Source organism: Schistocerca nitens, chromosome 1, assembly GCF_023898315.1.
Source record: "Schistocerca nitens isolate TAMUIC-IGC-003100 chromosome 1, iqSchNite1.1, whole genome shotgun sequence".
Taxonomy (NCBI): Eukaryota; Metazoa; Arthropoda; class Insecta; order Orthoptera; family Acrididae; genus Schistocerca; species Schistocerca nitens.
Genome location: NC_064614.1, coordinates 899,029,127 through 899,041,723, shown reverse-complemented (window position 1 = coordinate 899,041,723; position 12,597 = coordinate 899,029,127). Strand labels below are relative to the sequence as shown.

The window sequence follows — 12,597 nt, the reverse complement described above, 5'->3', positions numbered from 1 at the left end:
TCAGATCATGGTGACCACTGACCATACTACCCGAAGGGCAGTGGCCCAACTGCAAAATCAGCTGTCTTGGATTGTCTTTTGCCGTGGCCGTCGGCGAACTCTGTCTTCTTCATTTGGAATAAATCGTTGAAATGATGGGGTGCCACGCATTATGCAACAGTTACGCATTATCACGATTCGTCACGCACGCCGCTGAATGGTCAGCATAGCACAATGCCATACGAGGGGCCCGGGTTCCATTCCCGGCTGGGTAGGAGATATTCTCCACTCATGGACTGTGTGTTGTGTTGTCTTCATCATCATTTCATACTAATCGACAAGCAAGTCGTCGAAGTGACGTCAACTAAAAATACTTGCGCCAGGTGAACCGTCTACCCGACGGAAGGCCGTAGCCATTTCCATTTCCACGGTTCATCTCATTTTCCCCTACGCATACTTCCATACGTTGTTTAACAATGGAGTCCAAAAAAGATGTTCCTGTGTTCAATAATATTATTTGATCCTACTCCACTGAAAGTGCGGTGTGGATAAAACGTTCAGCAATAGCAGATTTGGTTCATTGCGAAAGGCGAGAGCAGTGTCGAATTTCGGAGCAGCGTTCTTCTGCGGTACGCGTCGTCTCCCTTACGTAAACACACTCCACTGGCAAGGTTCTTTGTAAATACGATTCCTCCGCAGTAACAAACTGTCCTTCGCTGCTCCCAGGAGGTTTTTCGTCGTAGACGATGGGCGGAAAACCACTTTAACTTGAAATTTCCGGAGGATAGTGGCTATCTTGAGTGAAGTATACCGACAAATGGAAGAAAAGCTAGGTATTTTGCCGGAATGGTCTCATTAGTATGCACTTCCTGGTTTTAGAGTCTGACTAATGAAGCCCTGTTAATCTGCTGGGTAGAATTTTCATCTGCCTCTGAACACTGTCCTTAGGTGTCCGAGCCCTTTAGGCAAATTATCGGGATTTAAGACCATGTAACCTCTGCGTGCAAGTATTTAAAGCACACTCATAGTTTCCGACGGTTCATGGAAACTCAACGGTTGTAAATACAAATAAATGTGTGTGGGCTTACGATATACTGAATGCCCCAAAGACCCATCCTCATTCTTCCGCCGAGGCAGAACGTACAGGAAGTCAGTTTACACACACTATTACATAGTGCACTAAATGTTCTTATGGAGTTGAGTTGAAGTAAAAACTTCATAAATTTATCATCTCCATGAGGCCTCACTGTGAAAGTATCGTCCGCATACATCTCAAATGCCGTTTTTCTGATTTCAAACTTACGTCATTTACTGTCATGGTTTCTGAAACAGGGAACTATCAGATAAGCACAGTATTTGAATACTTCATTAGAAGATGTAGAGCCGCGCGGGATTAGCCGGGCGGTCTGGGGCGCTGCAACCATGGACTGTGCGGCTGATCCCGGCGGAGGTTCGAGTCCTCCCTCGGGCATGGGTGTGTGTGTTTGTCCTTACGATAATTTAGGTCAAGTAGTGTGTAAGCTTAGGGACTGATGACCTTAGCAGTTAAGTCCCATAAGATTTCACACACATTTGAACATTTTTGAGAAGATGTAGACGCCACCAAAATAAATAATTCCTTTATGCGAGCCGTGAATGTTACAACCTCACTCGTGGTTTTGCTGCAAATGTTATCTGAACATTTGCTGCTCCGGATATACACAGTCTGAGACATAAAGTTAAGCACCCAGAACACATGGTCGGATGTGAATGTAACTTCGTACACTCACACACCATCGGGAGGTATGTGAATGACTAAATTTGCAACTCTCTGACAGGCAGAACAGCCACCAGAGTGCTTTAATGCTGTTCCTTTTTAGCATTATTACCAGGGTCGGTAGGGTATGTAGGGGGCGTGAACGGCGTCCATATTGAATGATCGCTCTGAGGGAAACGGAGAGGCTGCGTATTGTGAGACAGCGTCATCAGCACCTGGCAGGAATGAAAGGGGGTTTCATTATGAGTCTCCATCTGGCCGGCTGCTTTCATCTGAAATATCTAGGTTCGTTCGGCGATACCGAGCGAAATGACACAGTGGTTAGAACACTAGACTCGCATTCGGGAAGACGACGGTTCAAATCCGCGTCTGGCCACCCAGATTTAGGTTTTCAGTGATTTCCCGAAACCGCTCCAAGATAATGCCGGAATGGTTCCTTTGAAAGGGCGAGGCTGATTCCCTTACCCATCCTTGACACAGTCCGAGCTTGTGCTCCGTCCCTAATGACCTCGATGTCAAGGAGACGTTAAAACCAATCTTCCTCCTCCTTGGGGCGACATTGGACTGCATGTCAACCTGAGGGCAGGCATACTCGTCGTCAAGGTTCCAATCAACCACGTACGACCACCACAAGAGAGGGTCGTAGTATTGTGCACGAAGCACATCGTCACACCTTCACATCTGCGCCTCTCATCCGAGACCAAATAAAGGACTGACTGCAGCATTCTGTGTCATCCCGCAATATTGGTAGGAGACCAGCAGCGGCGGGGCTAGGGAATTACCGTCCCAGGCATGGGCTGCTTGTCACCACAACAACACAAACGTGTGCCTTTGGAGTGGTGCTGTGGTCGGGAAGCACAGACCACTGCCGATATATGACATCGTATTGTGTTCAGCAATGAATCACAGTCCTGAATTACTCCGGGTGACCATAGTCGACGAGTATGACAGCGACCTGGGGAGGGTCCCGTTCTTCCATTGTTTTGGAGAGGCGCAGTGGTGTCAGTCCTGGCATAGTGCGGTGGGACCCTTTGGGTATGATGTGTCGTCAGGCAGGCAGTGGTTGAGGGAACTCTGACGGCACAACAGTACGACACGGACAGCTTGCGTTGTCGTGTGCTACCTCCCCTGCAACTGTAGCGTAGCTTCATTTTTTAACAGGACGCTGCTCGTCCACGTATGGCACGTGTCTTCATGAACTGCCTGCCTGATGTTAAAGGACTCCAGTGACCAGAAAGATCCCCAAGGCTCTCCGTGATAGAACACATGAGCGATCAGCTTGGACCTAATCTCTGCCCCAATGCCAGAATCCAGGATATCAGGGACAACTTAAAACATTTTTATATGATCCACTGTTGAAATGGATGTGGGACTGCAGCTGGTCATAAACTTGTAGACATAAGGAATACCAACAACATTACTGTTTATAAAGTATATTAATTTCGCAACGAGTTTTGACACTAAATCTTCAGGCCCCTATGCAAACTGAATGGGATATCCGATCCTCGGTGCATTAGGATAGGTACCAAGTGTACTGGCTGGCCTCGTGGATATCTTTTTACATGATCTGTGCACTCCAACCATCTAACAACAATTGCCTACAGCTGCAGTTGCTGTTAGATGGCTGGAGTGCACACATCGAGTAAAACATCCATGAGGCCAGCCAGTACACATGATACTTGCCGTAATGCACCGACGATTGGATTTCACCATTCATTTTTCATAGGGGCCTGGAGATGTAGCGTCGAAACTGGTTGCGTAATTAATATATTTCATAAAAAGTACCGCCGTTGGTATTCCTTACTTCTACAAGTTACGACAGTTGGCTTTATGACACTCCTGCCAACCGAAATAGTACAAGAATCCAGGCCAGAAGGGATGCAACGTCATAGTGATAAGTGGGTTCATATTGCCAAGTTGTTTGTAAATTTGACTCGATTTTGCTATCAGTGAAATTACATCACGTATCCTCACAATCCAGAAAGTTTCGTTTTCTTCTCCCCTTTTCTCTTTTTTGTCAGGTAGTGTATTTCGTGTACTTTGTATCTTAATGCGTAAATTCTGTATAAAACTGACAAACATTTGCAACATTATTCCCGAAATCCGTTAACGCATTGTCGCATTTCCAGTATGGCATTGAGTGGCACAATAACTGCTGGTGGGCAAAGCACGACTTCAGACACCAAGTATATAAAATCTATTTCATTGTAGATTGAGAGTAAAGTGCCTTTCCACATTTTAATATCAGTTTATACTTCATCAGTACTCGATTACGAAACTTCCTGGCAGATTAAAACTATGCCGGACTGAGGCTCGAACTCGGAATCTTTGCCTTTCGCGGGCAAGTGCTCTACCAACCTTTTCTTCTTCGATCTCATTTTATTCGTTATTGGTCGTTGTATCTTTCGGGACCAACGTCCCATGGCGCTTATTCAAGTTAATCGTTGATCCATTCACTCAGTTTTTTTGTTACAGAGGGCAGCTAGCACTCTGACCGAACACGCTGAACTACCGTGCCGGCAGCATCTGAGCTACTCAAGCACGAATCACGCGCCGTCCTCACAGCTTTAGTTCCGCCAGTACCTCGTCTCCTACCTTCCAAACTTCACACAAGCTTTCCTGCAGACCTTGCAGATTTAGCGCTCCTGGTAGAAAGGATATTGCGGAGACATGGCTTATGAAGTTTTATATCAACGTACACCACGCTGCAGTGTGAAAATTTCGTTTTCGTTCTGGAAACATCCCCCAGGCTGTGGTTAAGCCATGTCTCCGCAACATCCTCACTTCCAGGAGTGCTAGTTCTGCAAGGTCTGCAGGAGAGCTTCTGTAAAGTTTGGAAGGTGGGAGACGAGGTTCTGGTGGAACTAAAGCTGTGAGGACGGGTCGTGAGTCGTGCTTGGGTAGCTCAGATGGTAGAGCCCTTGCCCACGAAAGGCAAAAGTCCCGAGTTCGAGTCTCGGTCCGGCACAGAGTTTTAATCTGCCAGGAAGTTTAATATCAGCGGACACGCCGGTGCAGAGTGAAAATTGCATTCTAGTACTTGCTTACTTCATTTGTTATTTTTATTGAATCACGAGAAAGATCGTGATGATCCCTGGAAGATGCATGGGTCGTAGAATCACACAAGAAATCGTGTTTCCGAGGTCAACAGTGTCTACGGTGGATCTTCAGCGACAATTTTACCATACAGGTAAATTCCAATGAAGCTGTTTGTCGAGATGATGTCACTTTGCCTCCGCAGAGCCATATGAGGCGATCATCAGATGTCAGCCGATTTGAACGGGCGGCGTCAGGATCCAATTTCTACCACGAGTGTACAGAGACGAATGGTCGCACTGACTTCAACCGTCGACGACCGACTCACGACGAAGAGGCATAGCCTGCCACCATCGTCCCTGGAAAATGGAACAGTGGCGGAGTGTAGGAATCCCGATTTGATTTGCATCCAGTTGATGGGCGAGTGAGAGCTTGCGCATGCTCCTTGAAGCTGTGGATCCTGAATGTCCAGGCAGGAGGTAGCACAATAACGGTTTGGCTGTGTTTGCATGCTCACAAGTAGACCTTGTTGTCCGGCTGCCGGGACCGATGACAGATGCACCTTATGTGGACGTTCTAGAAGACCGTCTTCATCCCTTATCGAAATGGATTGTTTCAGCGGGACAATGTGATGTGTCATCGTTCTTTGGTTGCACGCAATTGGCTTGTAGAACACTGCAGTGCGTTCACGACCATGGCTTAGGACACACACACATCGTCCTATCTTAAGAGAATCGAGCCATTGTTGGATGGTATCGAAACAAGGACAAGGAGGACAGGATGTCAGACATCTGCTAAGACATCAGGAAATAACTTTCATTGTGCTATAGGGAGCCGCAGAGTGTAACAACTCCAGAGTAAAACGGAGATTGAAATACGCAATCGTTGCAAGTACTACTCTGAGACGAAAAGGTTTGCACAGGAGAATTATTGGCGGGTCGGATCAAAACCAATCAGAAGAATGATGACTAAAAAAAGAAGTGCAAGTATACACGTGCGCTTCCGTAACTAACTGGTCAGCGTGGCTCTTATGCAGGGGACCCGGGTTCGATTCCCGGTACAACCAGTGGTTTTTTTTTTTTTTTTTTTTTCTTGGTGGGAGGACTGGTACGGGATGCACTTAGCCTCGTGAAGCCAACTGAGGAGCTACTCGACGGATTAGTAGCGGTTCCAAGATCGAGAAACCCGACAGCGGCCGGGAGAGCGGTGTGCTAACCACATGCCATTCCATGCCACATCCGCTGACGCCACTGGCAGAGGACGACGCGGCGGTCCGTCGGGGCCGATTGGCCCGTCTAGGCCCAGAACGCGGAACTTTTGTTAAGTATATGTGGTATATTCAGAAATTTGACACTTTGTACTTAGTACAAAGGGAATAAAGTTGAAATCCTACGACGATACGCCAAATATTTACCTTCACAAGTTCTCAAAATTAATTCTCTTTTGAATTCTGTTATACGTTGGATCTGTGCTGCTTTCTGTAAGACTCGAGTTACCGCACATTCTGTACCTGTTAAGTATTACGGTTGTCTAGATAGAGCCATATACTTGTGTGAGAGTTGGTAGAAGCCGTTTCGGATATATGATCCACAGCATGAACGAGAATTACAAAGTACACACGACTTAATTCCTATAGACATAAGTAATAAATAACATACATCTTCCAATTACAATAATTAATAGAAGGTACAAAGGACACTGTTAATACATGTGACGAATATATTAGGCAATAAGAATTGTTCTTACTGTCGTCCCAGATTGTGACAACAGTAGCTTTTAATGCGCTTGATGCTTCTGCGGTTTACGTTCCTTTGTGCCCTGAACCTTAGAAGTTCCATTATATTTCGTTAGTCCCGTAATTTTTGAAAATTCCTGGCAGATGACGACTGTTTGCAGGACCAACATTCGCATCTGGAACCATTACCGTTCACTGGAATGTTCTCTGCCAGCTGATCTATTTAAGCACGTATCACGGCCAGCCCTCACAGCTTTACTTCCGTCGGTCCATCTCTCCTTCAGGCGAACTTCTGTGAAGTTTGGAAGGTAGGAGATGAGGTACTGGCGGAAGCGAAGCTGCGAGGCCGGGTCGTTAGTCGTGCTCGGGTAGCTCAGTCGGTACACCACTTGCTCGTGAACGGCAGAGGTCCCACGTTCGAATCCGGCTTAGAACACTGTTTTAAGGTGCCAGGAAGTTTCTCATCAGCGCACACTCCGCCACAGAGCGAAAATGCTCTCCAAAATGTTATTAGTTGACCCCAAAGTCAGAGTTTCTTTATACAAGTTGAAGATCCACATCTAGACGGACGATGCCACTGAAATCGCTTTTTAGGGAACATTGTGATACGATATGATCAGGTGTACCGAACTCGCCACATTCACAGCTGTCTGCCTTTTGCCGATATTATGTAGATTTACAAGGTACGGTCTACGTATCATTATGAAAGGAATATCCCTCTACTTGTGTTCACATACTGGAGTTATTCTTCTCTCGAATTGGTAGACACGACGATCATTGTCCTTATTGTCCCAGTCCCTCTCCCACGTATAGGTTCTCCAGCATGTAAGTTGCACTTTATTCGTGATTTTTTTTTTTTCCTCCAGTTATCTGCCTCACCTTCTCAATACCCTCCTTCCGCATATATTCTCAGAATTAATAGCAATGCTTCCATTCGCGTTGTGCCAAATGCTCCAGTACAACTTAAAAGCGCAATTCGCTACACAAGTCTTAGGTGTATTCTCACACATTGACAACACTCTCACGTCATCTCCGAGAAAATACGCACAGAAAAAACACTGAATGGCGAAAAGTCATGTAGAGGCACATGATGTGATGATAATAGCTAGCATATCCTCGGCGACCTCCCAAAAACGTTGAGACATCGAGCCTGCGAGGTTTTGGAGATATTGATCCAAGCATCTTGCAATGCTGTCCACAACGATTCTTCCTCACCCAGTCTCTAGAGAACCTCCTTATTTCTAACATTATCAGTCCCCTAATTTTCAACATGATTTTGTAGCATCACATCTCAAATGCTTCCATTCTCTTCTGTTCTGGTTTTCCACAGTCCATGTTTCACTACCATACAATGGCGTGCTCCAGACGTACATCTCAGAAATTTCTTCCTCAAATTAAGGCCGATATTTGATACTAGTAGACTTCTCTTGACCGTGAAAGCCGTTTTTGACACTGCTAGTCTGCTTTTTATGTCCTTCTCGCTGCGTCCATTAAGGATATTTTGCTGCCTAGACAGCAGAATTCCTTAACTTCGTCTACTTCGTGATCCACAATTCTGATGTTAAGTTTCACGCTGTCTCTTTTCTGCTGCTTCTCATTACTTTCGTGTTTCTTCGATTTACTCTCAGTCCATAGTCTGTACGCATTAAACTGTTCATTTCAATCAGGAGACCCTGTGACTCCTCTTCAGTTTCACTGAGGATAGCAATGTTATCAGCGAATCGTATCATTGATATCTTTTCATCCTGAATTTTAATCCCGCTCTTGAACCTTTCTTTTATTTCCATGATTGCTTCTTCTATGTATAGTAGGGGCGAAAAACTACATCCTTGTCTCACACTGTCCTTAACCCGAGCACTTCGTTCTTGGTCTTCCAGCGTTATTGTTCTTTCCTGGTTCTTGTACATACTGTAAATCACCATTCTGTCCCCATAGCTTACTCCTACTTTTCTCAGAATTTCGAACATCTTACACCATTTCACACTGTAGAACATTTTATTCAAGTCGACAAATCCTATGAACGTGTCTTGATTTTTATTTGGTCTCGCTTCCAGTATCAAGTGCAACGTCAGAACTGTCTCTCCAGTGCCTTTACCTTTCTTAAAGACAACCCGGTCTTCATGCAACATATCATCAGTTTTCTTTTCCATTCTTCTGTACATTATTGCTGTCGGCAACTTGCATGCACGAGTTGTTAAGCTGATCAATATATAATTCTCGCACTTGTCAGCTCTTGCAATGTTCAGAATTGTGTGGATGATGATTTTCCGAAAGTCAGTTGGTACATCGCCAGACTCATACATTCTACACACCAACGTGAATAGTCGTTTTGCTGCCACTTCCCCCAATTATTTTAGAAATTCCGATGGAAAGTTATCTACCCTTCTGCCTTATTTAATCCCAATTCTTCCAAAGCTCTTCTAAGTTCTGCTTCTAATACTGGACCTCTATCTCTTCTAAATCGACCCGTTTCTTCTTCTATCACATCAAACAAGTCTTACCCCTCTTAGAGAACTTCCCTGTACTCTTTCTACCTATGCGCTCTCTCCTCTGTGTTCAACAGTAGAATTTCGATTCCACTCTTAGTGTTATCATCCTTGATTTTAATTTCGCCGAGGGTTGTTTTGATTTTACTGTGTGCTGAGCCAGTCCTTCCGACAACCATTTCCTTTTCGATTTCTTCACATTCTCCATGCAGCCGTTTAACCATAGCTTCCCTGGACATCCCATTTATTTCATTCGTAAGTGGCTTGTATTTCCGTATTGCCGGATTTCCATGAACATTTTCGTACTTCCTTCTTTCATCAATCAGCTGGAGTACTTCTTGTCACCCGTGGTTCCTTTGCAGTCACCTTCCTGGTAGCTACGTTTTTCTTTCCAACTTCTGTGATTGCTCTTTGCAGAGACGACCATCCTTCTTCAAAGGAACTGCCTACTGACCTATACGTTATCGCATTATCGATAGCCTCAGAAAACTTCGAGCGTATCTCTTCATTCCTTAGTACTTTCCCACTAGTCTCTTAAACTTTAGCCTACTTTTCACCACTACTAAATTGTGGTCTGAGTCCTTATCTTCTCCTGGATACGCTTTTGAATCCAATATCTGATTTCGGAATCTCTGTCTGACCGTGATGTAAGCTGAGATTTTCCCGTATCTCCCGGCCTTTTCCAAGAATACGTCCTTCTCTTGTGATTCTTGAAAAGAATATTCCCTATTACTAATTGATATTTATTGCAGAACTCAATTTGTGTTTCTCCTCGGCCATTCCAGCTGCCAGCGTTTCTCCTACTGCCTCCCCTAGAAACACGCTCCAGTCCTCCATAATCCAAATTTCATCTTCATTTACGTACTGAATTACCTGTTGATCATCCTCATATAAATTATCTCTGTCTTCATGCTCTGCTTGCGACGACGGCATGAATACCTGAACTATCGTTGTCGATGTTGGTTTGCTGTCGATTCTGATCAACCCATCACTGAACTGTTCACAGTAACTCACTCTTTGTCCTACTTTCCTATTCATAAAGAATCCCACTAACGTTACACTATTTTCTGCTGTTGTTGATAGTATCCTACACTCGTCTCCCGAGAAATTCTTGTCTTTCAGTTTTCCTGACTGACCCCCGACTATATCTAGATTGAGCCTCTGCATTTCCCTTTTCAGATTTTCTAGCTTCCCTACCACGTTCAATCGTCTGACATTCCACGCAGCGATTCGAAGAACATGATCCTTCCGTTAGTTATTGTATCTTTTTCTCGTGGTCACCTCCCCTTTGGTAGTCGCCTCCAGGAGATGCGAACGGGGGAGTAGTCCGAAATATTTTGCTAATGGAGAGGTTATCGTGACCCTTTTGAAATACCGTTACAACATGTGTTTGTAAGACCCGTTGCAAGCAACTGCTACCGTCAATAACAAACAAATAACAAAATGTGGCCGTGTGTGTGTCGGCAGGTACCGAGACGGCAACGACCACATGGGCGAGCACCGGGACGACGAGGCGGACCTGGACGCCGGGGCGCCCATCGCGTCGCTGTCGCTGGGCGCCGAGCGGCCGTTCGTCTTCAAGCACCGCGACGCGCGCCGCCGCGGGCCGCAGCACAGGGACGTCCCGCCAGGTCAGCGGCCGCTGCTGCTTCTGCTGCTGCACCCTGTCTGCTTTGGCTCTCTGCCTTCCTTCGGTGTTTCTGAATCTCTCTGAAGCTGTTGGGGGCATTCGGCGATTGTTTCAAGTGATAGAGGGAGTAGCTGACTGTAGAAAATAGTACTCGCCGCCTCAAAGGAGCGCACTGGTGGCTTTGGAGCGCTCTAGAGCAGGCTGTTCCAACCGAGCTCTAGGTAGCCGGAGCGCTCTGGAGCGCTCACTGCGGCAGCTCGGAGCCCGCGTGGAGGGGGAAAGCGAACTCACTGCCCCCTGGCCGCATGCAGCCGCAACTGACGCAATAATCCGTGTTCAATGACAGCTATGACTAGCCGCGGGAGCCCTGTACACCTATTGGAGGATACCTTTCTATTCACTGAGAGGGATGGTCGTTCGCAGTGTCTTGTATGTCATAAAGTATTTAATTATGCGAAGAGGTACAATATACAACGACATTATACGTCTTCATGCACCGCAATACGATCAGGTAGAAGGCGTTGCATATAGAGAACTAGTAGCCAGGCTTAGAACGACATACCAGGAGACGTAAGATTAAAAACGGGTTCGTAATACGGATTGTATCAAAATGTGCTACATAGTTCGTGTTCTGTAATGCGTTTATAAATTTCAGGTGAATGAGAGCGGAAAAACACTATTGAATCAGCAATTCGAGCAAGCTACAGGGTCGTTCACATCATTGCGACGAGTGGCAAACCGTTTTCGGTGGGACCACTCGTAAAATCGTGCATGGTTACAGTTGCAGAATGTTTGTTTCCAAGGGAGGTGCAGGCAATTCAAGGGGTTTGCCAGTCGAAGCAAACAATGTCTCGTCGAATCCTGGACATGGCAGCGGATTTAGAGACACAGCTCAGGAAAAAGGCGGAGAGCTTTGTTGCATTTTCGATAGCGCTTGACGAAAGCACCGACATATCGGACTGTGCTCAGCTTGCAGTCTTCGTGCGTGGTGTCGACATGGAGCTGCAAGTAACTGAAGCACTCCATTCTGTAGCGACAGACGGTGCACCACAAATGATCGGGCGTCACCAACGTTTTGCTTCTCGTTTGAATAATAAACTCAGGGACGAATTCGGGAAAGACATTTTGACTCTTCATTGTTTTATTCACCAAGAGGCACTGTGTGCTGAAACAGTAGTCAGGTGGCGTAATGAAAGATGTCGTGAAGTGTGTGAATTTTGTGCGGCGTCACGGTATGAATCATCGCCAATTCAAAGGATTCCTGCAAGATATGGAAGCGGAGTGTGGGGATATACCTTAACAAAGTACAGTTCGTTGGCTGAGTCGGGGAAAAGTTCTTGATGTTTTCTTTGCCATTCGTGAGGAAGTATCCCTTTTTCTCGGAATGAAAGGGGAAGAAATGCGTTGTCTGAAGGATATAAAATGGATATCAGACCTGGCGTTCCTAGCTGACATAACTATGCATCTGAATAATTTCACTATGACATCGCAGGGCAAAGGGCAGCTAATCGTTGAAATGCACGATCAGATCAAAGCTTTCATGGAAAGGTTACATTTATCTGAGCGGCAGATGAGTAATGGACATCTAACGTTCTTCAATCGCTTCTTTAAAACTACCTGAAGGTACTACTTTCGGCGATTACCAAGCCAAGTTAAAGCAGCTGATCACTTCGTTTGAAACACGATTTCGAGACCTCACTAGTTTGGAAATGGAACTTAAGGTGTTCAGCATTCCTTTTTCAGTTTCCCCCGATGACTTGTCATCGTCACTTCAATTGGAGATTATTGATTTGCAGAATTCAACTTTGTTGAAAGAGAGGTACTACAGCACCTTGGATTTGTCACGATGGTGTCGTTCATTACAGCAAAACACATTTCCCAAGCTTCACAACAATGCCGCTCAGATCATGGGCATGTTTGGATCTACGTATTTTTGTGAGCACCTTTTCTCAGCAATGAAAAGAGTAAAAAGTAA

The 12,597-nt window shown here is 45.6% G+C and overlaps 1 protein-coding gene across 2 annotated transcripts in view; it reads left to right on the top strand.

The window, feature by feature from the left end:
* The window catches only part of LOC126237303 (DNA oxidative demethylase ALKBH2-like), a 637,322-nt gene that overhangs the window by 600,642 nt on the left and 24,083 nt on the right, over positions 1–12,597 (top strand). For both annotated transcript variants that reach the window (XM_049947274.1, XM_049947265.1), the window contains exon 4: positions 10,460–10,623. In XM_049947274.1, the coding sequence (XP_049803231.1) occupies positions 10,460–10,623 (164 nt within the window). The remainder of the gene's footprint in view (positions 1–10,459; positions 10,624–12,597) is intronic.